General features: G+C 41.2%; 2 protein-coding genes across 10 annotated transcripts in view; one reads left to right on the forward strand and one right to left on the reverse strand.

Moving 5' to 3' along the window:
* LOC102549174 (ankyrin repeat domain-containing protein 26-like) overlaps positions 1–25,126 on the forward strand; it is a 246,026-nt gene that overhangs the window by 181,005 nt on the left and 39,895 nt on the right. For 8 of the 9 annotated variants that reach the window (XM_017600748.3, XM_063276815.1, XM_063276813.1 and 5 more), the window contains exons 13-14: positions 12,837–12,915; positions 20,442–20,554. In XM_017600748.3, coding sequence (XP_017456237.2) covers positions 12,837–12,915; positions 20,442–20,554 — 192 coding nt within the window. Of the gene's footprint in view, positions 1–12,836; positions 12,916–20,441; positions 20,555–25,126 lie in introns of those variants that run through there. The other variant, XM_063276820.1, reaches the window with a different exon arrangement.
* On the reverse strand, positions 2,565–3,886 carry LOC134482787 (sperm motility kinase X-like; the record flags this gene model as incomplete). The annotated part of the gene is made up of 1 exon (XM_063276976.1): positions 2,565–3,886. A coding segment is annotated over exon 1 (1,248 nt), but the record flags the coding sequence as incomplete, so codon positions are not given.

Consider the following 25,126-nt stretch of genomic DNA (forward strand, 5'->3'; position numbering starts at 1 on the left):
GTTAGTGTTTTTCATCTGTTGGTTTTTAATTTTGTGAATCTATTTCCATCAATTGGGATTTTACACTTGATGTTTCTATTTTGTGTTTTCCACTTAAGGCCATCCTGAGGGGTACATGGCTCTCTAGGAGTCCAGTATAAGAAACATCCATTGAGACCCACCTGCATGGAAGTTGGTCATGTAAAAGTAAAGACAGACACACTGACAGAGATATAGACTCACCAGGGCTTCTACATATCAGGGTATGGATGACAAGGAATCATCAGGGTGTGAGGCCAACTCTTAAAACCTATGCTGGCCAGGGTCTGTGAGAGGCTTTCCTTGGTTTTGTCTGAGTAGCTAACCTGGTTCAGTGCTAGAGGCCAGCAAAGAACCCCTTTAATGAACTTTCCCAAACTTGTGCATTGTGGGTTCAGATACACGAGTTCATATAGTGCTCTTCTTGCTCCAGAGTGGAATATGATATGCTTTCCCACTCAAATTAGACAGGAAACGATTGTCTGTCGTAAGAGAATTTCCTGTAGCTCAGGGGATAAAGCACATGAGAAATATGTATGTGATCACAATGGTGGAGTACTATAGGGACATGCTGTTAAACTCAGCACATATCACTGCAGGATTACTATGCCAGGATCCTTGATGTCCTTTGAACAAATTAAGAGAGACATTGGGTCAGAGGGACCCTCCACGTCAGTCATATGGTATTCTGTACACCTCATGCTGTGGAAGATGTTGATACAGTCTAGTTAAAAAGAACACAGGAGATGATATCTTAACAAATGTAACAGTAGGAGGGACAGGGAAAGCTTCCCAGAAGCTCTCACAAAGGAATTGCAAGGCTGTTTAACTGGGCATAAAAAAGCAGTGTGCAAATTCTCAGGTTAATGGAAGCAGCCTGGGTAGATTTATCCAGTGGAATGCATACTCCAGTGGAGGCCGGAAGCTGTCATGAGCTAGGGCCACACCAATTTGCTGCTCCATCATTAAGTTATTCTTTTGACTCTGCTCATAACACCTGTCCCTCCTCCTTCGAGGAGGCTGTGACACAGGTAGGAATCCAGTTAGACATTTGAAAGTTGGCCTTGAGGGAGCAAACATAGAGAGGTGAGTAATTACAGGGCAGAACTGGTGAGAGAGAGGGCACAGCTGCCTTGGGAGTCACTCCACAGTATGGGTTTTGTAAGCTTTACCCTGAGTTGGGTCTGAGGACTTAAGCAATATAAACTGTGATATCATTTGCAGGGCAGTGGGGATGGGTGAGGGTCTGGTCAAAGTTTGACAGGAGGATTCCCTTCAGAGGAGACATAGAGGCCTCGTATTCAACCTGGGAACCCATTTTAGCTCAGCTCTGATGGGCTGACTAGGGAGACATTTCTGAGAAGTCTACTTCATGATGAAGACCATGTTCTCTGCAAGAAACAGGAAGCAAAGAACAGTACAGTCCCACAGAACAATCTCTGATATTTACCTCTGCTAGAAGAGAGGGCAGAGGGCTACTGATCCACTGACACTTTTAGGGCACTGTTCTACTTCATCCCTCCCTTCTGAGCAAGACACAGTGAAAAGGCAGGCCTTCCTGCCTGGGGTTTTACCTGGAGAGACCTTGCTGTGGTGTGGACAGCTCTTCCTCTGGAGAAGGGGCCTGCAAGCACACAGGCACCTGGACGTCTGGCCTGGCTCCTCTGAGACTGTATAATTTTCAGCCAGGCCAACCCCCACCACTGGCTTAAAAGCCATGGAGCTGAGGCTGCTGTTCTTCAGGACTTGAAAAGAAAAAGACACAGAAAAGAGGCTCTTGGTGTCTTTGAAAAACAAAGAACTTCCTGTGCTTTCCATAAAGAGTCATAGCACCCCACTGGTTGTCTTAGGACTCTCTGCCCCATTTGGGCATGCCCCCACCTCCCTCTCGTCCTGCTTTAATCAGTGTCTCTGATTCCCCTTATGACTCACGAAGCATCAGATCACCCTTCAGGGGTTTCTATGGACTTAATCTTTCTGAAGTTACATTTTGTCAAGTTTCTGTGTGCCTCAAGGACCATCCTCATTTGTCACAAAGGACAGGAGGGAATATGGATGAAATGAATGAGGATATGCACCCACCTGGTTCTGTTGGTAACACAATGTTCTCCTCTCTTCCTGAGAGCCAAGTTATTGCAGGAGACTTGATTTTCCGATGGTGGTGGCAGACAGCAGCACAGGTTTCGAAGGCTTCTACTAATTGTCTTTTTAAACCCCTTCCAGTGGTGACGCCATCCCCGACGGGAAGCTGGGCAAGGAACTTGTGGCTGGCCACTAGTGACGGTATCTTCATGAACCATGGCCTCTTCCTTGATGAAGGTGTTTTTGTCCACGAGTGTCTCTCTCTGCCAGGTATCTCCAGAGCAGCGTGCAAGGCTTATCCCCTTAGGTGTCTGCAGTGATGCACAGAAATCATGTGTCGGTGTGAAGGAGGACACATTCCTGTCTGCTGTAGTGGAATAGGTGTATTGAAGTCGAGGTGACTGGATATGTTCAGTTAGACTACAAGACAACACAGTCTTGGAGTCTGAGAATGTCTTCCTGATTTGCAGCCTGTTATCCCTGAATTCTTCAGCTATAGGACAGTCCAGGAGATCGAGCTGGAGAGTGTTGGTCCTTGTTTGCTGGTAGCCTACAGCATGCCTTCTGACAACCTTCCTGGAATTCTTCCTATCCTTCTTCTCCCTCATATTGGATGAATGTGAGGACAAAGTGAAGGAGGAGAGAAGAGGTCCCTTTCTCTTAAGAAAACGAGGGAAGGAGTAAAGATCTTCTAGACCTGGCTCCACTTGGTGGTGTGTGCAGAGTTTCCTGAGTGGCTTGTGCTGTTGAATCAAGTATGTTGCCAGCACCTCGTTGATATTTTGGTCTATCAGAGACTCAGTGCTTTTCTCAGGTGTATGCCTCATGACTCTCATGGCTTTGATGATGCTAGGGCTTGTTGTTCCTGTGAACGTCTGTCTGGATGTCGGTGGTGAGTAGGCCTGGCTGTCTTTGATCATGGGGCGCATCATAATTTGCTGGATGCTGGGCCTCCTGCTGGGATTTATCATCAGCATTTCCACTATAACATTGAAAATATCGTTGGCAACATGAGGCGGAATGCTGAAATTGGCTGAACTGATTTGTCTCCTCACCTCTGCAAATGACTTGCCTAGGAAAGGCAAGTGCCCAGTCACCATGAAGAAGAGGAGGACACCTACACTCCATACGTCAAACGGGCGGCCCTCATATTCCTCAGCTTCAAAGAATTCTGGCGCACAGTATGGCAGCGTGCCACAGAAATCAATCAGCTTCTGCCCAGGAAGTGTTTTAGCAGCTAGGCCAAAATCACAGAGCTTGGCATTCGACCTTCCGTCTATCAAAATGTTGTTGGCCTTTATGTCTCGGTGGACAATATTATTGTCATGGCAGAATTGTACTGCCTCTAATATCTGTCTAAACATTCTTCGGGCCTCCCACGACTTTAAATATCCACATTCCCGGATTCGGTCCAGTAGGTCTCCCTGAGAGGCATGCTCCATGACCAGGTGGGTGGCCTCTCTTGTCTGGACCACTTCGACCACCTTGATGATATGAGGATGGCCCAGGGACTTTAGAATGTCAACTTCCCTGCTCATCACTGAGGAGCACTTCTCGGTGTTCTTGAGAACTTTTATAGCTACACAGGTGAGGGTTGGGAGGTGGTAGGCCATTTTTACGACTGAAAATCGTCCCCTTCCCAGGGTTCTTATGATCTTATAGTCAGTGGTAAAGTTCTCGATAGAGTCTCGGCTCTCTCGGTCCTGCTCCATGATCAGGCCCTCCTTTATATGGCTAGAAGCAAACTTGCAATGAGAAATAAAACAGACATTTAAAATCAGGCCCCAGAACATGTTGATACGCTCAAATTCCTACATTAAAGAGATGAGAAAAAAAGGTCAGAAAAACATCAGACAATCTAGACATGTACTTTACATACTGGGAAGGGAAGGACAAGGACCTACTGCAAAGGAGCAGATGCAAAATATGACATAGAGGCGGTTGTCAGGGACCAACTGCAAACTGAGAGAATCCTAGACACTAAAAGCCACTAAATTGGAAACGCTCACCATCCTCTCTCCTGATCTCAACATTCTCTTTGAGTAGAGGCATCTAGAATATCAGCTTCAAGAGAAGGTATAAAGAGAACGGATCCCGGAAAACCCATACTGTGCAGGTTGGCGATCTGCTTCTGGAGTTCCCAAATTTGGCTACTCAGGCAGAGGACCTGTAGGTGGTTCTCAGAACACAGGTGCCCACAGCTACCCTATATCCAGCTCCAGGGGTTACTACACCTCTGGATGCTGAGCGCACCTATACAGCACACTCACAGGTGGTATACACCACTTAAAATAGTGATACAAGTCTTTCTATATAATTTTATTAACATGAGCTGTCAGGTTAGCAACGGAATCAGATTTCGGGGAAGTGGAACTATAGACAGGTATAAAGAGATTTTATTTTCTTAAACAACTGAGTTATGCTAGGTGAATATGTTATTGTACCAATCCTAGGGATGCTATGAGAGACTCACAACCACCTGTAACTCCAGACCCAGAAAACCTGACTCCCTCTTCTGACCTGCACAGAATGCATCTGGGATATGGTATTCAAGGCATATGTGGATGCAAAACTGTCATACACATGAAGTGAAAAAATAGAATACTCTAACATAGCAAACATAATTTAATAAAACGTGAAATAGAAGATAATAAAAAACATGGAAATGTAAATGCATAACTCAAGCCAGCAAATACAGAAACCAAAGTCAAAAAGAGCAAGTTGAAGTGTCCAAAGTTGGAGAAACTCACTATGTCAGGGTCCAACAGCTCCTGAATGTCCAAGTCTAATTTCTGTGTCTTCAAACTCTAATTTCTTTCCAGCCAAGCAACAGCTTCTATACCTGTAAGGACAGAATGCAGCCTCAATCAGAGCTGTAAGTAGACAGGTGTCTATCCATTGTCACAGGGTTCCTTGGGAGGTTAGAGCAAAGAGCAGCCAACACTGTGGCTAGGCACGGTCCATTGCTTCTCCTCTGCTTCTGTCTCCATGGACAGGAAGGCTAGTCTTGGTCATTGGCACACTAGAGGGCAGGTTTTACTCAAGAGTCTGTCCCCAGTGTTAACCAGTGACCCATTTCTTCCTACTTGGACCCCTGCCCAAGGACCATAATTGACCCCAAATTGCACCACCTAATGGGAACAATGTTCAAACACTTAACACTCCATCTTTAACAAGGACACTTTTGTCATTAATAATCAAACAAGGAATCCTGAGAATGACAATGGACGCCAGAGCTTTGGCACTCCAGTTTTTTATACATTCTGATATTCAATCTTAGTTGATGGACATTGTCTTGCTTTTCACATGGACCCCAGACTTCATGAGTTTGTAATAATTCATGTCCATATTCAATGTATTCTATTTACTTTTTGAACTCCGACAAGTGGTTGCTAAAGGAATGTAAGTCCCGACTACCTTGATTGTTGTGACAAAATGCTATTATTCATTGCACCCCTGGGCATGAGACTACCATTTGTGGGGCTGAGAGGAATATGACACCATTAATCCCATATTGCCTGCCCTCAGGCTTGAGACTTCTGACCAGAGCTCAAGATCTATAAACAGTGAGCTGATATGTTCCAAATAATCAAGTAAACACCCATAAGCCAGGAACCTATAAACAACTGATGTAGTAGATGGTGCCTTATTCTGGAACTCTGGGTCCTTCTGCTCTCAAAGAAAATGCCTTGTGTTTGACCTTCAAAACAACAGACATTGATTACTTGTGCATCAGGATGTTAGCAAGGGCAAGGACAAGTACCCAACAAATTAATTATGTACCAATGCTGCTTTCTAATTCTAACTGGCCCTGTGTATGTATTCCCAGAGGGTCCAGAAAAAGTATGAGATCAGTGTATCTTTGGTAAAGGTGACATGTTGTGCCCTGTAGCAGTTTCCTGTGTATCCACATCTTACTGCTGTTGAATTGGGGTTGAAGGTTGAAGTAGGAATTGGCACAGAACAGTCAGATAGGAAAAATCTAGACTTGGGTAAGCTACCTGGACCCAGAGTGATGAGAGTTCCTCAGGGTCCTCTGACAGACATAGGACAAAGTTAAAGTCAGGATAGTCTCATAAAGATGAGCCCATGTTAATTATAAAATTTGTGAAAGTGGAGGAGGAAGATCATCACTTCAAGTAATCTTTGGCTACTCGGAAATGATGATTCCAGCCTGTGGTCCAGGAGCGTCTGTCTCATGGAACAAAAACAAACATGCGAAATGAAAGAAAGAAGTGGCTGCTATGTATTTTTGCTTGATCTATGTTCCCAAAGCTCTAGAAAGTAACTTTAGACCCATTGGGCTTACACATGAGATTATGACATTAATGACAGAGGTGCAAGGGCTTTTGTCGGCCATTTGCATGTGTTTGAATGTATGCTGCTATCCCCTCTCACCACAACTCATCAGTTTTACACATTAAAGGAATCTGACAGGACTCACTAAGAACCAACTCCATGACAGATGTCAAAGGAAGTGGACTGCAGTTTAGCAGAGGTCAAGGAAGGACATTCCCTCTTGAAATGTTCATAGTCATATAGAAACACCACATGTGTACACATTGCACACAAAGCATTTCCTAGCAATGCTAACAAGCTAAACCTTCAAACAATGAAACAGAGGTACAGGTATGGTCCAGCCATGGGCTTCAAAGTCCTACTTGTTAGGTCTCTAATTAGATGTTAGATTTTTGAATGTCCCAGGGAATACAACCCTCCTTCCTCAGCAATGTCATGGAAAGCAAAAAGGATCCTGAAAGGCTCTTTGTTGCTTGACTATGAAGGCTCTGTTCTGCACTCCCATTCCACTAACAGATAAAAACTATAGGAATGGTGGAAGTAGTTTTATTCAAGCCTAGGTTTGGAAATTTGGAGAGGCACATTGTCAATATAAAATTCCCTCTCTATCTCTAAATGTTGTTTGAGTGAGTCCAGTGGAATGCTGGGCAGACCATTCCAGCACTAGGCACTTTTTTTCCTGGACGTGTACTTTAAGCTGTTTTGCCAGCAAGACTCAAAGGCCCATGCTTGTTCCTTTGCTTCAAGTTCATTATTGGCCCAACCTCCTGTGCCTGGTACCACACTAGCTTCAGAGTCACATTTGTTCTCCTGAAGATAGAAGATAGCAATTCAATGGAATGACAGCTGCCAACAGAATGACCTAGCTAAATGAAGGGTCATAGTATCATATGTCTCACTTCGGAAGGTTCTTCTTGGCAGTATAAAACTGGATCTTCTTAGACTTATATCTATTCTGTCCTTGAATTCTATTCATCTACCTACTTTCATAGTTATCGTCAAAAAATTAGGATCTAAGCATTGCCTTGTAGATTGCATAGGGTCATGAGTTTTGCACTGCAAGGAAGATCCCAAGTTAACCTGCTAGGGGGAGCCTTCCTGCTAAATCACAGAGACCTGTTGGTGCCTTTTCTTAATAGACCACCCAATGTAGCCTATCATTCCTCTGAACAGGAGAACTTGAAACAATTGGGCCAGTACTTGGAAAGAAAGGGAACAAACTAAAAGGGAAAAACTGAGGAACCTGAAAGGGACAAGCCAGGGAAAGTGTGATCATGGGAATATGGTCAAAGTTCTTCATGTACATGTCTGGAAATGCCATTAGGAGATTGTTCGTGCTGTGTAGTTATCATAAACTATTGTTCAAAATTAGTTCACGGAATAAATACATGTAAAATACGACGATGTAAAATCGAGTGATAAATCAAATCAACAAAGAAAAATTCTCCTATTCAATATTCAAACAAAAATATAGAGGAAGAGAGACTTAGTTTAAATACAGACAACAAGTCTAAAGTGAGATATAGGAATATAGAGAAAAACTCACTGTGTTCAGATTCAACAATTCATGAATATCCAAGTTCAGTGGCTAACTGAATAAAAGCAATTGCTGTCCAACCAACCAACCAACCATCCAACCAACCAACCAACCAACCAACCAACCAACCAACCAACCAACCAACCAACTAACCAACCAACCAACCAACCAAACCAACCAACCAACCCAGCCACCAACCAACAGCTAATGCCATGTACAGACAGGATGTGTTTTCAGTAACTAAGGAAGTAAATGACCTCACAATGGTTCCTTTTGAGGTCAGAGCTGAAATGGACCAATGAGGGCTGGGCACAGTCCACTGGTTTTCTTTATTTTCTGTCCTCCAGACAGGAAAGGATTAAGGTCAGTGAGGCAGTAGAGACTTGAGGAAGATGGTTACACCCAGTTAGCAGTCCCTATATCTCCTATGACCTACTTCTTTCTGCTAGGTTATGTTTTTCAGATTTTCTACAACCTCAGAAAACACGGTCACATGCCAGAGACCATGTTCAAGCACAGGATCCTCCCTTGATAGTAGATATCCAAACCCCAATAAAGCCTCTTTCTACTTTAAAAATAATGAGTGGTATCATATGAATTATAATAAACGATTCACAACTGATATCCAACACTGGTTTATGGACAGTGTATTAGTTTGCTTTATTGTTTGTAATATTATACAGTTACATACATATATAATGCCATGACCTTATACTCTATGTCATCAATCAATTACAAGGTTCCATGACCTTACCTAAACTCAATTCAGTTTTTTCCCAAATTACTCCAGCTTGCTTTCAATATGACTCAAGCTAAAGGGCACACACTAACATTCATGTATTAGTCAATGGATAACCTGGTTCATTTTTCACTTAGACCCTAACATTCTGTAACAACTGTTGGTTTGTGGAAGCTATCCCATCTGCACTTGAGAAAAATGGATCTTTTTCTTGGACTCACATAAGAATAAAATGTTAACTTCTCACTGACCCTGGCATACTTTGACCAAACTGCACTGTGACTACCATCCCTAGGGGTGAGACTTTCCCATGTTTTTCCCATAGAGTCTTCATCCAGTTTCTCACCAGACAGAAAGCTAGGATTGATAGTTTCTAAATGATAGAAAAAATAACTGATCAATAGTCATCTTAGAATCCTCAACCCCGAAGGCAGAGGCACACATGGTTTGTTAAACAAAATAAGCTTTTCCTTGCCAAGATTTGATAAATAGAGCAAAAGTTCTCAACCAAACACCAACTAAAACTGTGAAGACATAAATGAAGATTTAGTGTACATTTCCAGGCTAAAGCAACTCCTCAAGTCTTCCCTGGGCAGGTTTGGGCCACTGGAGCTCCCTTGACCCCTTTTGTGATCTTAGCTCTGTATTGTGTTTTGAACACTTCTGGATTTAAAGTCCTGGTACAGTTTGTGTCTACCTCATTCCAAGTTCTTACTGGAAATGACAATGGAGATGTTAGTGTATTTGCTTCTATCAAACAAATGAGGACATTTTCCCTTGTTTTAACGCTTATATTTCAACAAAATATATTATTTTAAAAAATGTTAATAATACCATCATTATTTAAATTACATGTACATGTTTGTGCTTGTAGTCGTATGCAGACATGACTACAGTTGGTGGTGGAAGCCACAGGTTTTACAGTGTCTCTGCAGCTAGAGTTAGAGTTGTTTGTGAGACACACAGCATGGGTTCTGGCCACTGTGCAAAAGCAGTGCCTGCTGTTAACCGGAGCACTGTTCCAGTCTTAATTTCAATCTTTTTATGATTGCAGTCATGGTCCTCATTATATATTCATGTTCCTCTTCTTGTCTGCAGCATATTTCTTTTGGAGATCATTATTTTATTTTTAAAAGCTTTTAAATTTTATGAATAGGAGAAATAAACATTTTTGTGTTTTATTTTACAAATTTAATATTCATTGGAAAGCATTCTATATTTTTGTAGGTCTTCAAAGAAGACTTCCAATGAAAAGGACAAAGTGTGAGAAAGTTTATTTAATCATATTCAATAAGATACAATATAAAAGTGAAAGTGATATAAAGTGATTTTAAAAAATAGTAGAAAAAACAAATTAAGAATCTTTTGTTCAGGGGCTGGAGAGATGGCTGAGTGGTTAAGAGCACTGACTGCTCTTCCAGAGGTCCTGAGTTCAAATCCCAGCAACAACGTGGTGGCTCACAACCATCTGTAATGGGATTCAATGCCCTCTTCTGGTGTATCTGAGGACAGTGTACTCACATACATAAAATAATAAATAAATCTTTAAAAAAAAGAATCTTTTCTTCAAATATTTCTTTTCAAAACATTTTCAAAAGTCACCAATAGTAAAGATGTCCTTTCTGTAAAAGTCAGGCTTTTCAGAAACATCTGCATTGTTACTTATGTAAAACGTGGGTATTTGTCTCTTCTGTATACTTTTGTTTTGGGGTACATAGTATAAAGACATCTGATATAACTATAATTCATTTTATTGGTAAAAGAACAAGGAAATCATATGTTTGAGCTTACCAAACTCACATCATCATCTGAGGGAAACTCAGAGGATTGTGAGATGTTCAGTCATAACACTATTTTGCAACTTATTGAACAGCTCAGGAGGCCAACCTAAGGTAGGAGTTTTGCATGCAGCCTCTGTGTGTGTTATAGACGAGCATGAATTAGTTATCACTCATGAAATATCAAAGAACAGAAAACTAGTCTCAGCAGGAGCTGCCAGCAAGCCTGAGCTTCAGTGAGAGAGCATGACACTGTGGCTTTGAGGTTGTTGCATGAGACTCATGGGTTACAACAAAATGCCACAGGCCAGTCAGCCAGTACATTAACTTGTGGGCTGTGCCTTTTGTTGCATCCTCATGTGGCTGGAGGATTGCAGCAGCTCTCTGGAGTGAGTTTGGTAAAGGCGGCTAAATCCAGACATGATGTCTTTGCCCTATGATGTGTTGAGGAGACACTCTGAGACTACACCGGGTGTTTTCTTGGCTCCTCTCTTTAACTTAGTTATGTTAACATTGTCTTCTATACTCTTCAAAAAATATTTTGTGCATGTGTGTGTGCATGTGTGTGTGTGAGAGTGTGTGTGTTTGTGTGTGTGTGTGTGTGTGTCTGTGTGTGTACTTGGTTGTAAGCATTTGTTGGCATGCACAGTCTAGAGGAGGAGTTCGGGTGTCCTGCTCTATCATTGTCCTGCTTAGTCCTTTGAGATGGTGTCTGAACTTGAAGCTAGGTTGGCATGCCAGCACCAATATTGTGTCTGTAGCTCTCAAGGCTTGGTTTAGAGGCACATATGTAGTCAGATGTGCTTTTTATGGAGATTTAAACTCATGTCTATATTTGCCCAGCAAACACCCATATACACCGAGCTAGTTCTCTTAAGGCTGATTGTATATAACTGCTTTTTTGTCGTTTGCTCTTTTTATATTTTTATTTTTTATTTTATTTTATTTTTATTGGATAATTTTCCTTTTCTCTTCTAGTTTTTTAATTGTACTTAGATTTCAAATGTTATTCTCTTTCCTGATATCATATTCATAATCCCCCATCCCATTTGCCCTCCCCCTTCTTCTATAAGCTTGTTCCCCTCCCCAAACATCTACCTTTCCTGTCTCCCTGCCCTGAAATTCCACTGCAGTGGGAGGTCCAGACATGGCAGGACAAAGGGTTTCTCCTCCCATTGGTACCCAACAAGGCCATGCTCGGCTACATATGCAGCTGGAGCCATGGGTCAGTCTATGTGTACTCTGTGGGTAGTGGATTACTCCCTAGGAGCTCTGGTTGATTAGAATTGTTGTTCTTTTGGCGTTTTTGTTTTATGTTGGAACATCTTTTGGGAATATGGCCAATAGAAATATAGCAGGGTCCTCAGATAGTCCAATTTTCAATTTTCTGAAGAACCTCCAGAAGGATTTCCAGAGAGGTTGTACCAGTTTACAATCCCACCATCAATGGAGGAGTGTTCCTCTTTCTCCTCATCCTCGCCACCATCTTCTGTCACCTGAGGTTTTTTTCTTAGTCATTCTGACTGGTGTGAGGTGGAATCTCAGGGTTGTTTCTGTTTGCATTCCCTGAATGACTACAGATGTATGATGAACATTTCTTTAGATGCTTCTCCGACATTCAATATTCCTCAGCTGAGAATTCTTTGTTTAGCTCTGTACCCCATTTTTTTCATGGGTTTTCTGACTCACTGGAGTCTAACTTCTTGAGTTCTTTGTATATTTGGGATATTAGTCCTCTATCAGATGTAGGATTGGTAACAATCTTTTCCCAATCTGTTGGTTGCCTTTTTGTCCTAATGAAGATTTCAGAGAACCTGTAGTCTATCGTGACAGGAAAGACCTGAAGGGGGTCTTCTGTCTTTGCAGCAGGAACACAAAACCTTGTCTAGCTACTGCTTCTTTTAATTGCAGGAGGTAGTTTATGAACACTCAGACTCTGCATCATGAGCTTGGGACATTAAGGTCACTCACAGAGGTCTGTAGTGAAAGCCACGTGCTGAATAACTTGTGTTTTCAAGCAAGCAACGAAGAAAGAGAAATCGCATCATTCATAAAAAATTGCACACTTTTGAGATCAGGAAAAATTCTGGTTTCTGTACTTAAAATGCATAGTTTACACCGGGGGATGGAACTCACTCCATATGTGTATGCTTTCTATGTGTGAAAGTTTGAAACCCACTGAGACGAAAAACAAAATGCCTATTGGTTCAAATTACCTCTAACCTTTATGGAAAGGGCCACACAAAGAGTTATACAGTTTCCAAATTTCTATTCTTCAAATTTGTCAGAATTCCTGTAATCATTCACATGTTGTTTTCAGAAACTAGTTTGGTATTTTCAAATGTAGCTAGTTATACACAATCATTCTAAAATGTATTTTTAGGCTTACAGCTGAAAATTCAGAATTAAAGGCTGCAATAAAGGTCCAAGCAAAGGAGGATGGACAGCTTCCAAGAACCCCAGTAAGTACACACTTATGAAGTCCATTATTTATTAATTTCTGTAAGACTCAAAAGAAATCTTCCTTTGTCCAGCAGCAGTATATGTCCACAATTTAGGAAATATGAATATTCTTCCTGTTCAAATATTTGATATATCCATATTGTTACTCTTTGCTAGTAGTCTTGGAGTCTGTTTAATTCTCTGTCCATGTAGCAGTACACTACTAGTGGTTTCTATACTAAGGATATGATCTATTTAGTCACAGGTTCTTGGCTCTAACAATGGTTCCAGGTATGGGTTTCACATAGAGAATGAGCCTTACATCCAATGAGAAAACGGTTGAATATTTTCATGATATTCAAGAGTCTTATTTGCCACCAGCAATGTCTTGGAATGCTAGTCATAGATGCAGGGACAGGATACACATCAGCGTTAGACTGGTGACTTCTTTTTTCCTCTAGCCGTATGCCTTGCAGCTGCTAGCACTTGAAAGCTAGCTAGTGGGGATGTTATTGATTTCCTCATTTGACATGACTCAAGGTATGAGGTCTCCAGGAATAAGGTCTTACCATCAGTTTCTGGAGTATAACCAAAAGCATCACCAATTACCTGGATATTAGGATTCTATATGACCTCACTTGTCAACAACTGCAAAAATAGCAACCCATTCTTGGCACAGCAATAACTTTATCCCTATGGTGTTGAGCAAGGCCATCATTACCCCATTATAAGATAACTCTGTCTTCACTCTCTTTATAATATGTATATATATAAGGAAGCTTCTGAAGTATCAATGTGGACATGTGACCTTCTTGAAAGGTCATTCTTTTTATTTTTATTTTTATTTTTATTTTTTATTTTTTTGTTTTCTGACAGACTTACTTTTCATCTTTTACTAGACTGGGAAAATAAAAGCAATGCCTTTTAAGGGGAAACATTTTCAAACCTGAAATTTAACTGAGCACAGGCCATTGAAAGGAGAAGAGCACACACTGGAGATTGCATGTTTTTTTTTTATCTTTATTAACTTGAGTATTTCTTATTTACATTTCGATTGTTATTCCCCTTCCCAGGTTCCGGGCCAACATCCCCCTCCCCTTCTCTATGGGTGTTCCCCTCCCCATCCTCCCCCCATTGCCGCCCTCCTCCCAACAATCTAGTTCACTGGGGGTTCAGTCTTGGCAGGACCCAGGGCTTCCCCTTCCACTGGTGATCTTACTAGGATATTCATTGCTACCTATGAGGTTGGAGCCCAGGGTCAGTCCATGTATAGTCTTTGGGTAGTGGCTTAGTCCCTGGAAGCTTTGGTTGTTTGGCATTGTTGTTCATATGGGGTCTCAAGCCCCTTCAAGCTCTTTCAGTCCTTTCTCTGGTTCCTTCAACGGGGGTCCCATTCTCAGTTCAGTGGTTTAATGATGGCATTCGCCTATGTATTTGTTGTATTCTGGCTGTGTCTCTCAGGAGAGATCTACATCCGGTTCCTGTTGGCCTGCACTTCTTTGCTTCATCCATCTTATCTAGTTTGGTGGCTGTGTATGTATGGGCCACACGTGGGGCAGGCTCTGAATCCTCTTCTTCCTTCTGCCTCTGTTCTAACCTTTGCCTCCCTATTCCCTCCCAAGGGTATTTTTGTTCCCCCTTTAAAGAAGGAGTGAAGCATTCGCATTTTGGTCATCCCTCTTGAGTTTCATGTGTTCTGTGCATCTAGGGTAATTCGAGCATTTGGGCTAATCCACTTATTAATGAGTGCATACCATGTGTGTTTTTCTGTGATTGGGTTACCTCACTCAGGATGATATTTTCCAGTTCCATCCATTTGCCTATGAATTTCAAAAAGTCATTGTTTTTGATAGCTGAGTAATATTCCATTGTGTAGATGTACCACATTTTCTGTATGCATTCCTCTGTTGAAGGGCATCTGGGTTCTTTCCAGTTTCTGGCTATTATACATAAGGCTGCTATGAACATAGTGGACCATGTGTCTTTATATGTTGGGGCATCTTTTGGGTATATGCCCAAGAGCAGTGTAGCTGGGTCCTCAGGTAGTTCAATGTTCAACTTTCTGAGGAACCTCCAGACTGATTTCCAGAGTGGTTGTACCAGTCTGCAATCCCACCAACAATGGAGGAGTGTTCCTCTTTCTCCACATCCTCGCCAGCATTTGCTGTCACCTGAGTTTTTGATCCTAGCCATTTTCACTGGTGTGAGGTGAAATCTCAGGATTGCATTTCCCTTACCAGCATGCTCTTCTTAACTTCATCATTTTATCTAATTTTGGTGGACACATGCACACACACATACACACACACACACACACACACACACACACACACACACACACACGGGGCAGGCTCTGATAGCCATTCCTTTAGTCTCCACTGCAATCTTTGCAACTTTGCCTCCATAGCCCCTCCTATGAATATTTTTGTTCCCCCTTTAAGAAGAAATGAAGCATCCACATTTTGGTCATCCTTCTTCTTGATCTTCCTGTGGTCTGTGGATTGTATCTTGGGTAATTCAAGCTTCTGGGCTAATATCCACTTATCAGTGAATGCATATCATATGTGTTTTTTTCCTGTGATTGACTTACCTCACTCAGAACAATATTTTCTACTTCCATCCATTTGTCTATGAATTTCATGAAGTCATTGTTTTTTAGCTATCATTTTGATATCTGAGTAGTATTCCATTGTTTAGATGTACCATATTTTCTGTATCTATTCCTCTGTTGGAAGGCATTTGGGTTCTTTCAAGCTCCTGGCTATTATAAATAAGGCTGCTACAAACACAGTGGAACATGTGTCTTTGTTGCATGTTGGAACATCTTTTGGGTATATGCCCAGGAGAGGTATATCTGGGTCCTCAGGTAGTGCCATGTCCACTTTTTTGAGGAACCTTCAGACTGATTTCCAGAGTGGTTGTAGCAGTGAGCAATCCCACCAACAATGGAGGAGTGTTCTTCTTTCTCCATATCCTCGCCAGCATCTTTTGTCACCTGAGTTTTTTATTTTAGCCATTATGACTGGTGTGAATGGGAATCTCAGACTTGTTATGATTGTATTTCCCTAATGACTAAGGATATTGGGCATTTCTTTAGGCACTTCTCAGCCATTAGATATTCCTCAGCTGAGAATTCTTTGTTTAGTTCTGTACCCCATTTTTTCATAGGGTTATTTGTCTCTCTGGCATCTAACTTCTTGAGTTCTCTGTATATATTGGATATTAGCCCTCTATCAGATGTAAGATTGCTAAAGATCTTTTCCTAATCTTTTGATTGCTGTTTTATCCTTTGCCTCATAGAAGTTTTGCAGTTTTATGAGGTCCCATTTGTTGATTCTTGATCTTAGAGCATAAGCCACTGGTGTTTTGTTCAGGAAATTTTCCCCAGTGCCCAAGTGACCGAGACTGTTCCCTACTTTTTCTTCTATTAGTGTGAGTGTATCTGGTTTGATATGGAGGTCCTTGATCCACTTGGACTTAAGCTTTGTATAGGGTGACAAGGATGGATCAATTTCCATTCTTCTACATGTTGACCTCCAGTTGAACGAGCACTATTTGTTGAACGTGCTATCTTTTTTCCATCGGATGCTTTTAGCTCCTTTGTGACCAAATGACCATAGTTGCATGGGTTCATTTCTGGGTCTTACTGATGTACCTGCCTGTCTCTATACCAATACTGTACAGTTTTTATCACCATTGTTCTGTAATGCTGCTTGAGGTCAGAGATGATTGTGTTTTCCTATAATTCTTTAAGGGATTTTTTTTTGTTTCCTCTTTAAGGGCATCTACTTGTTTACCTATGTTGTCCTGTATTTCTTTAAGGGAGTTATTTTTGTCCTTCTTAAAGTCCTCTGTCATTATCAGATCTGATGTTAGTTGGTCTTGTTGTGTGTGACTGGAGCTTTTCACTCCTGTGAGCTGGTGAAGCCATGAGCCCGTGAGCCCATGAGCCTGTGAGCCCATTAGTCTGTGATCTTAGAAGTGTGAGTGCTTCTGAAACACAAGCTCTCACAGGGCAGGTTTGGGTTCTGGAGCTCTGTGGAACAACTCCAGCTTTGGGTGCAGAAGGAGACCTGAAGAGTCCTGTACTAGGCCACCCAACGGCTCCCACACACCATGCACTTCTGGCCTGTCTCTCCTTGGACAGTCGGGGGAGAGAATGTGGTGTCCCACCTGCAGGCTGTGGGCTTAGGATGGAGAGTGCTCCTGGCAGACCAGCAGCTCTCTGTCGGCTGATTTTGTGTCTATGACTTTCTTTTTTATTAGTCATTTTATTTATTCACATTTCAAATGTTTTCCCCCTTCCCAGTATCCCTCCATGATCACTCCACTTCTTCCCCCTCCCTTTTGCCTCTAAAAGTACGCTCCCCCACCCACCCAACCCTACCTCATCTCCCTAGTATCCCCCTTCTCTAAGGTGTAAAGCCTCAATATGGCCAAGCTCACCCATTGCCCCAGATAAGGCCAGATAAGGCAATCCTGTAGCATGGGCAATGATATACACTTTGATTGGTGGTTTAGTCCCTAGGAGCTCTGAGATGTTCAGTTAGTTGATACTGTTATTCATCCTATGGGGTTGCGATCCCCTTCACCTCTTTCAGTCCTTCCCCTAACTCTTCCAACGTGGTCCCCAGGCTCAGTCCAAAGGTTGGGTGTAAGTATCTGCATCTGTCTCAAACAGGTTCTTGTAGAGTTAGCTTCTCAGGGTACACCAATGCCAGGCTCCTCTTTGCAAGCACATATTGGCATTAGCAATATTGTCAGGTTTTAGTGACTGTGTATGGAATGGGTCTCAAGTTGGGGAAGTCTCTGGATCATCTTCCTTCAGTCTCTGCTCCAATTGTGTCCCTGCATTTCCTTTAAACAGGAATAATTCTGGGTCAAAATTTTTGAGATGGGTTGATGGCCAAAATCCCTCAATTCATGCCATCTACTGGAGGTGATGTCTTCAAATTTCATTTTTCCACCATTAGGCATTTCAGTTATAGACCTCCCAATTGGGTTCTGGGAGCCTCTCACATCCCCGCTGTCTGAAACTTTCTATGATAAATGAAAAAGAAAGGAGGTAAGCACAGAGGGACTTGAGATAAGAAGTCAAGGCTGTGTATTTGTCAGGCTCTGGCAGAGTCTCTCAGGTGACAGTTATATCAAGCTCCTGTCAGTCTGCACTTTTTGTCATCTGCAATAGTGTGTAGGTTTGGTGACTGTGTATAGGATGGATCCCCAAGTGGAGCAGTCTCTGGATGGCCTTTCTGTCAGTCCCTGCTCCACATTTTGTCTCCATATTTCTTCTTGAAGTATTTTGTTCTAAGAAGGACTGAAGCCTCCACCCTTTGGTCTTCCTTCTTCATGTGGTCTGTAAATTGTATCTTGGATATTCCAAACTTTTGGATTATCTACTTATCAGTGAGTGCATACCATGTGTGTTCTATTCTGATTGGGTTACCTCACTCAGGATGTTATTTTCTTTCTTTCTTTTTTTAGGATGTTATTTTCTGCTTTCATCCATTTGCCTATGAATTTCATGAAGTCATCATTTTTAGTAGCTGAGTAGTACCCAATTGTGTTAATGTGCCATTTTTTCTGTATTGATTCCTCTGTTGAAGAACATCTGGGCTCTTTCCAGCTTCTAGCTATTATAAATAAGGCCACTGTGAACATAGTCGAGCATGTGTCCTTGTTATATGTTGGATCATCTTTTGGGTATATTCCCAGGAGTGGTATAGCGGGGTCCCTAGGGAGTACTATGTCCAACTTTCTGAGGATCCATCAGACTGATTTCCAGAGCAACACTTTTAAAGGACAAAATTTATTTAAGACTAGCTTACAGATTCAGTCTAATACCAAGGCAGGAAGCATGGTAGTGTTTACAAAGGCATAGTGCTAGAGAAGGGGCTGAGATTTCTACATTATGATCTGTCTGTCAGATGACTTGCATCCTCAGGGAGCTGGGACAAAGTTCTCTTCTGAAATGAGTGGAGCTTCAAAGCTCAACCCCAAAGTGAGGCATTTCTTCCAATAAGGCCATACCTACTCCCAATAGACCATACCTCCTAAGAGTGCCTCTCCCCAAGACCCATTCATATCCCTTCCACCCTTATACTGTGAGTCAAGAAGATGTTCCCCAAAGGTTCTCAAATGTCAGGGTTAGATTGATTTACTGATGGAAAACAAGGGCTTGGCCAGACCAGCAGTGTAATTTGGCATTCCAAAAGAGTCATAGGGTTGTTAACTCCAAGTACCATAGGGGTGGAGAGTATGAATATTTTTTTGCAGAGGGTGGGAGGCTATCCATGTGTGTCCACAGATGATGGGGCGGGAAAGACAGAGGGAAAGGGAAGAACACAGCAAAATAAGAAGATGAGTTCTGCCAAATGAGTGCCATAAGTCCTGAGATGGTGAGGAATGGAAGTGTGAGATCTCTATTTATGACGGGGAGTGGCAGTGAATCCTGCAATGTGGATGGTAATGATCCTGGAGACTCGATACAGTTGCGATAACCAAGAAAAGGAGGAATAATTAGGATCATTAATTATAATAGCAACAAAGGTGAAGGTGATCCTTAGGAAGTGTGATTGTTATGGTACCCAAAGGAAGATACAGGACCCTACTGGCCACATTTTGGGTCATAGAATATCTCTGTTAGTGACTCACAAACTGGTTCCAGAGATTGACTCTCACAGGCCAGAGTGGGGAGTAGTTTCTATCTGGGAAGGAAATATGGAGTACTGGGACCACAGGTTATCAGAGTGTGTGAAGAGCTGGAATAGGGTACCATGATGGAATGTCACTAGGGCAAGCATGGAAGAGGGACACTTCTAATATCAGAACCCTGGTGAATCCTGAGGGAGAGAGAGTTAGAGGGGAAGAAGAGGACTTCACTTCAGCCTGGGAGATGCTGTCAGGAAACTAGCATGGATGGGTAGAGTAGAGAGTAGAGGAACATGGAGGACTTAGCTGAGTAAGACCCAGAAGAAGAGTCCCAGAAAGAGGGCTACATTGTGAGCTAGGAAAAAACTTTCTTTTTTTTCCCCTTTTTTTGTAACCCACAGCAGAGCCCTTATTCTATTCAAGCTAGTTCTCTAGGAAAAAAACCTTTCTATATTTAATAAATAAAGCTTATTAATTTACATTTCATAAAATGTCATGGTGAAAATCTTATATCTGAGCTCCACGACAAATGTTTATTACTGGGGGCCAGAGAGATCACTCGGTGTGTAAGAGCACTTGCTGCTCTTGCAGAGGACCTGGTTTCAATTTCCAGCATCCACATGGCAACTCCCAGTTGTGTGGAACTCCAGCTCTTTCAGGGATCCCATAAACTTTTCTGGTCAGAGGTGGCAGTAGGTAAGCCTTACCCTACAGAAATATATTCTTGCAAAACACCCATACCAATAAAATTGACATTATTTTGAAATCTATACTCATAGGCATCAATAAAATATTCTCTGAAATTGTTTTAAGCATGCTACTCATGGAAAATAATATTTCTAAGAATGAAAAGTGGATTTCTAAATTTAAAATTATATTAATATATTTTTCCAAGTCTGAAAAGGTTAAAGAAGAAATAAAGAATCAGATTAAATTGAACCAGTCACTGATACAGGATTTGGATGAAATAAAAGAGAGAAATAGTGAATTAGAAAAAGAAATAACCAGGTAAGACATTCATTTATCAAAGCATTTACCCACATCTTCTTTAAAAAAATTTTATTAGACATATTTCTTTACTTACATTTCAAATGTTATTCCCCTTCCTGGTTTCCCGTCCATCAGCCCCAATTCCCTCCTCTCCCCCTCCCCCATTCAGGTATTCTCCCTATACATCCCCCTTATTGCCCCACCATATTCCCCTGCACTTGGGGTCCAACCTTGGGACCAAGGACCAAGGACCAAGGGCTTCCCCTTCCACTGGTGCCCCAACAAGGCTATTCTGTGCTACATATGCAGTTAGAGCCCTGGGTCAGTCCATGTATAGTGTTTCGGTAGTGGTTTAGTCCCTGGAAGCTCTGTTTTTTTGGCATTGTTGTTTAGTCATTAATTGTGCTGGATGGTTTTTTCAACTTGACACAATCTTAGACATATCTGAGAAGCAAGAACCACAATTGAGCAAATGCATCTCTTAAGATTTGCCTATAGAGGAGCCTGTACAGATATTTTCTTAACTAGTGTTGAGTGTAGATGAACCAGGTCATTGTAGATAGGTTCTACTGCTTGGAGTTGGTCCTGGAGTGTTTGAGAAATCAGGCCATATGAAATATGCGGAGCAATCCAAAAAATCCTCCTTCCTGTATGACCTCTGTGTGCCTCGTTTTATGTCTACTAGACCCAAGTTATACTCCTCAATTGAGGACATGCCTCCATAAAATTTAGTTATAGGTAAGCCTTTAGGGCATTATTTTAGTTAGTGAGGGATGTGGGAGGGCCTATCCCATCGTGGGTAGGGCTACTGCTAGGTCACTGGTCCCGAGTTTTATAAAATGCAGGCTGTGCAAGCCTGTATAACGCACCCTTGCATGGCCTCTGCATCATTTTCTGCATTCAGCTTCCTGCTCTGTTTGAGTTTTTGTCCTGACTTCCTTCAATGATGAACAGTGATTTGGAAGTGTAAGCCAGAGCAACCCTTTTTTGCCATGTTGTTTCAGTCGTGATGTTTCATCACAGCAATAAAAGCCCTAACTAGATAAATGATATACTGCTGTATGACTATTATACTCTATTATTTTTGGAATATTGTCAAATTCCTGTGCATCCTTCACATGGGTACAGTTTACATCTTTTTGAGGTCCTGGATACAGAATTCACAGACATAGAAGAATGGATGTTTCTCACTCTCTCCCTCTCTCTTTCTCTCTGAATGATACACAGAATGATGGACATTATCAAAACTTTCTGACTTTCAATGAATAAAAGATGTCATTATTCTATCAGCTAAAAAAGTAATTGTCAAGAGCCATAACAGGACAAGCTAATAACTAACAGGTGATCATCCTGAGATGGCCAGCCTCGGATTATTATATAATCTGCGACTGGTTTGCCCTTATTAAGCTAGGCTGTAAGGGATTCATTTTAGGGAAGATTCCTGCTATTAATAGTCTTTTCCTGTTATTGTTAAACACATATAACAATCATTAAGTAATAGCACGCCCCTTTGGAGCAGATATCCGCAGATCTATGAAGATGTACTGTCTCATAGTGATGCTATATAGACAAATAGATGACTTCTTAAGTCTTATTATGATCCTATTAGAATTTCTAAAATTATAACGTGATTATTAAGCTCTTTTAGAGAGGGACTTCTATTAAGTCTTTCTCTGATAGTCGAAATTGCAGTGAGAACTCTGCCAGTCTCCCAGATTGTCACCAGTTAATTGCTCTTAGATAGTAACCAGACTTTCTCCTACTCAGAACACATTCCAAGAGGTTATAAAACAATTATCAAGAGTCATAAATAGAGAACAAATGATTTATTACAGGTGCAATAAAACATTGACTGGGTTTACCTATACAAAACTTCATTAACAACTTGTGTATGTTTTTAGACCTTCATCAAACCTGTAGAGCTGACACTGGTGATAATGTTTAGCCAGATAATTACTCCTGATGGATATTCATGTAAACATTCTTAATTGTAAACTTCTATTTCAATTTATGCTTTGATCTTTCATATGAACTTGTGATAAATTTTGTAACATGTGATCATGTATTCTGAAAGATGTTTAAGTGCTGAGGACAAAGAGAATATACACAGAAGGACAGAACCCAGAAGGACAGAGTTGGAGAGGACTGAGGTGGAGAGGGACTGAGCTGAAGGGTCAGGTTTGAGCTAAGGAGAACTGAGCTAAGTAGAACTGATCTAAAGAGATCTGAACTGAGAAGACATGCACAGAGGAATAAGTTAGAGATTATAGGTAACATAAGAGAGCAATGTGCATAATGCAGAGGAAAACAGGAAAAAAGAAGAAGCTGCAGAGAGCAGAAGGAGCAGGCAGGTTTTTCCTTACCATGGGACAGAACAGGTCATTTCTCAATAGCAATGCAGGCTTAGTCTTACTAAAAGTAACAAGCCTTTTCTCTTACAAACTTGGGTTTAATTCACTTAGCATTAAAAGGGTAGAAGCGATTTCTTTCTCTATGTAATAAAGATTGGAGCTCATCTTTCATCTAGAATGAGTGAGTTCTTTCTGCACCGGTGCTTGGTCTTTTGCTCCATATGCATATGTAAGTATGGATGTATGTGTATGTGTATGTCCTGAGAGTGTATGCATGTGTGTGTGTAAGAATGTAATTGTGAGAATGCATGTAAGCTGGGCCCAACTGATTTTGACTGGAAATGTATAAATGAGCATTTATGAATCTGTGTATGAAATTATATACGTTTATGCATATTTGACTATGTAAAAGTTTTTCCTTCTACAAGCCCCATTCACTTCTTTTGGTTCAATAGAAGTTTATTGCTCCAAACTTCCCCCTGGCCTGACAAGCAAGAGGCATAGGGACAAAAGGGAAAAGGCTCTAGCAATTAATCCTCTACTTTATCTCCTGCTGTTTTAGAATGAGGTGCGAAATGCCAGAGACTGCAGTTTCTGGCCTCAGAGGAACACAGAAGGCGGGTCAGTTACAGTAGCAGAGCATAATGACTTAGACATAGATAAGTAAATCAGCTACGGTAACATAGTAACTTAGACTTAGATAAGTAAACTTATTATTATACAGCAACCCTAAATATCTCATAAGACAAAGTCTTACCCTCTGCTGACGCTCTTCCCTCTCCGCTGCCTCAAGAAGAACCAACAAGAGAAAGAAGACTAATGCCAGGGCTGGTCCCCGGCAAGTCATGGTCAATTTTTCATAACTTTTTATTCTCCCAATATGTCAGGATGCTTTTTTATTTGTTATTTTTATTTCTCTAAGATAGAACTAGTATTTTCGTATGATTTAATATTATGCCTATGATATCGTGTCTTTTGCATTTTATGAAAACTGCACTGGGAGGGGCTCTAGATTTCTTCTTAAAAAGTTGTATTAATTACTCACCTGTTGCTATGATAAGATACACATGACCAAGGACAACTTAAGGATTGTGGTTACACAGGGACAATTTCCACAATAGCTGGGGAAGCAGAGCATGCCATCAGCAAGAGGAGACTGGCTGAGGACAGTTAGATCCACACCTAGCAGGTAGACAGAGATGGAGTAAGAACTGGAGTGAGTGTATAAACCACGCTCTCCTTGATGACCTGCTTCCTGCAGCAAGCCTCTGCTTTCTGGAGTTTTCATAACCTCCCCATGAAGCATCAGTAACTGGATCCCACTTGCCTTAACACTTCTCATTCAAATTACCATAGAATTTCTCAAGTCTTTCCCCATATTTCTACATTTGATCACCTATGTCACTGAGCTAAATCCCCAACCCCAATCACCTATGCCTTAAAGCACTGCCCGGCCTCTTTTTTTCCCACTTATCCCTCAAAGACATTTTTTGGCATTGTCCTAAATGTTAATTTCTTTTTGGAACTCAGCGAAGTAGCTTAAGCCACACATTCTTGGTACTACTATGTGGAATGCATAGTTTTTTATTTACATTTGTTTGTGTGTCTTGTATGTATGCATCCATTTGTGTGTATGTGTGATCTGAGACCCCCTCTCCACCCAGCATTAATCAATAAAATGTTCCAACAGGCATGCCTGTAGATAGATACATTTTCTCAGTTAAGTTTCACTCTTGACAGATGAAACTTGCTTCTGTCAAGTTGATAAAAATCAACACCACCAACCATAATAAAAACAAAACCAAAAACAAAATTAACCAACACTATAATAGTACCTAAATGTCGATCTCAGCGTCTACCTTCAAGTATTAGCTAACTGCTGTAACTCCTCCAGCTTCTGAGGATTCAGTCCTTCTGACCTATAAGGGCATTTGCATTCCTGTGTACACGTTCACACAGAGATGCACACATACACAGTCAAACAAATAATACTGAAAATTAAAATGAAAATTATGAGTAAATATTTTATTTTGATAAAACAATTTATAACAATTCTTTTTATTATTACAATATTAGCACTTTATTTACCATTCCTATTTTGACCTTTTTATTTTAAAATTCAGGTTTCAATCTCATTATATAATTTTAAAATAGTAATAGAACCATACTTAAGAGAAAGTTCATAGATATAATTTTTTATATGATAAAACTTATTATCTAGTTAAAATGCATTGAGTGC

The sequence above is a fragment of the Rattus norvegicus genome, chromosome 17 (assembly GCF_036323735.1).
Source record: "Rattus norvegicus strain BN/NHsdMcwi chromosome 17, GRCr8, whole genome shotgun sequence".
NCBI classification, from domain to species: Eukaryota; Metazoa; Chordata; class Mammalia; order Rodentia; family Muridae; genus Rattus; species Rattus norvegicus.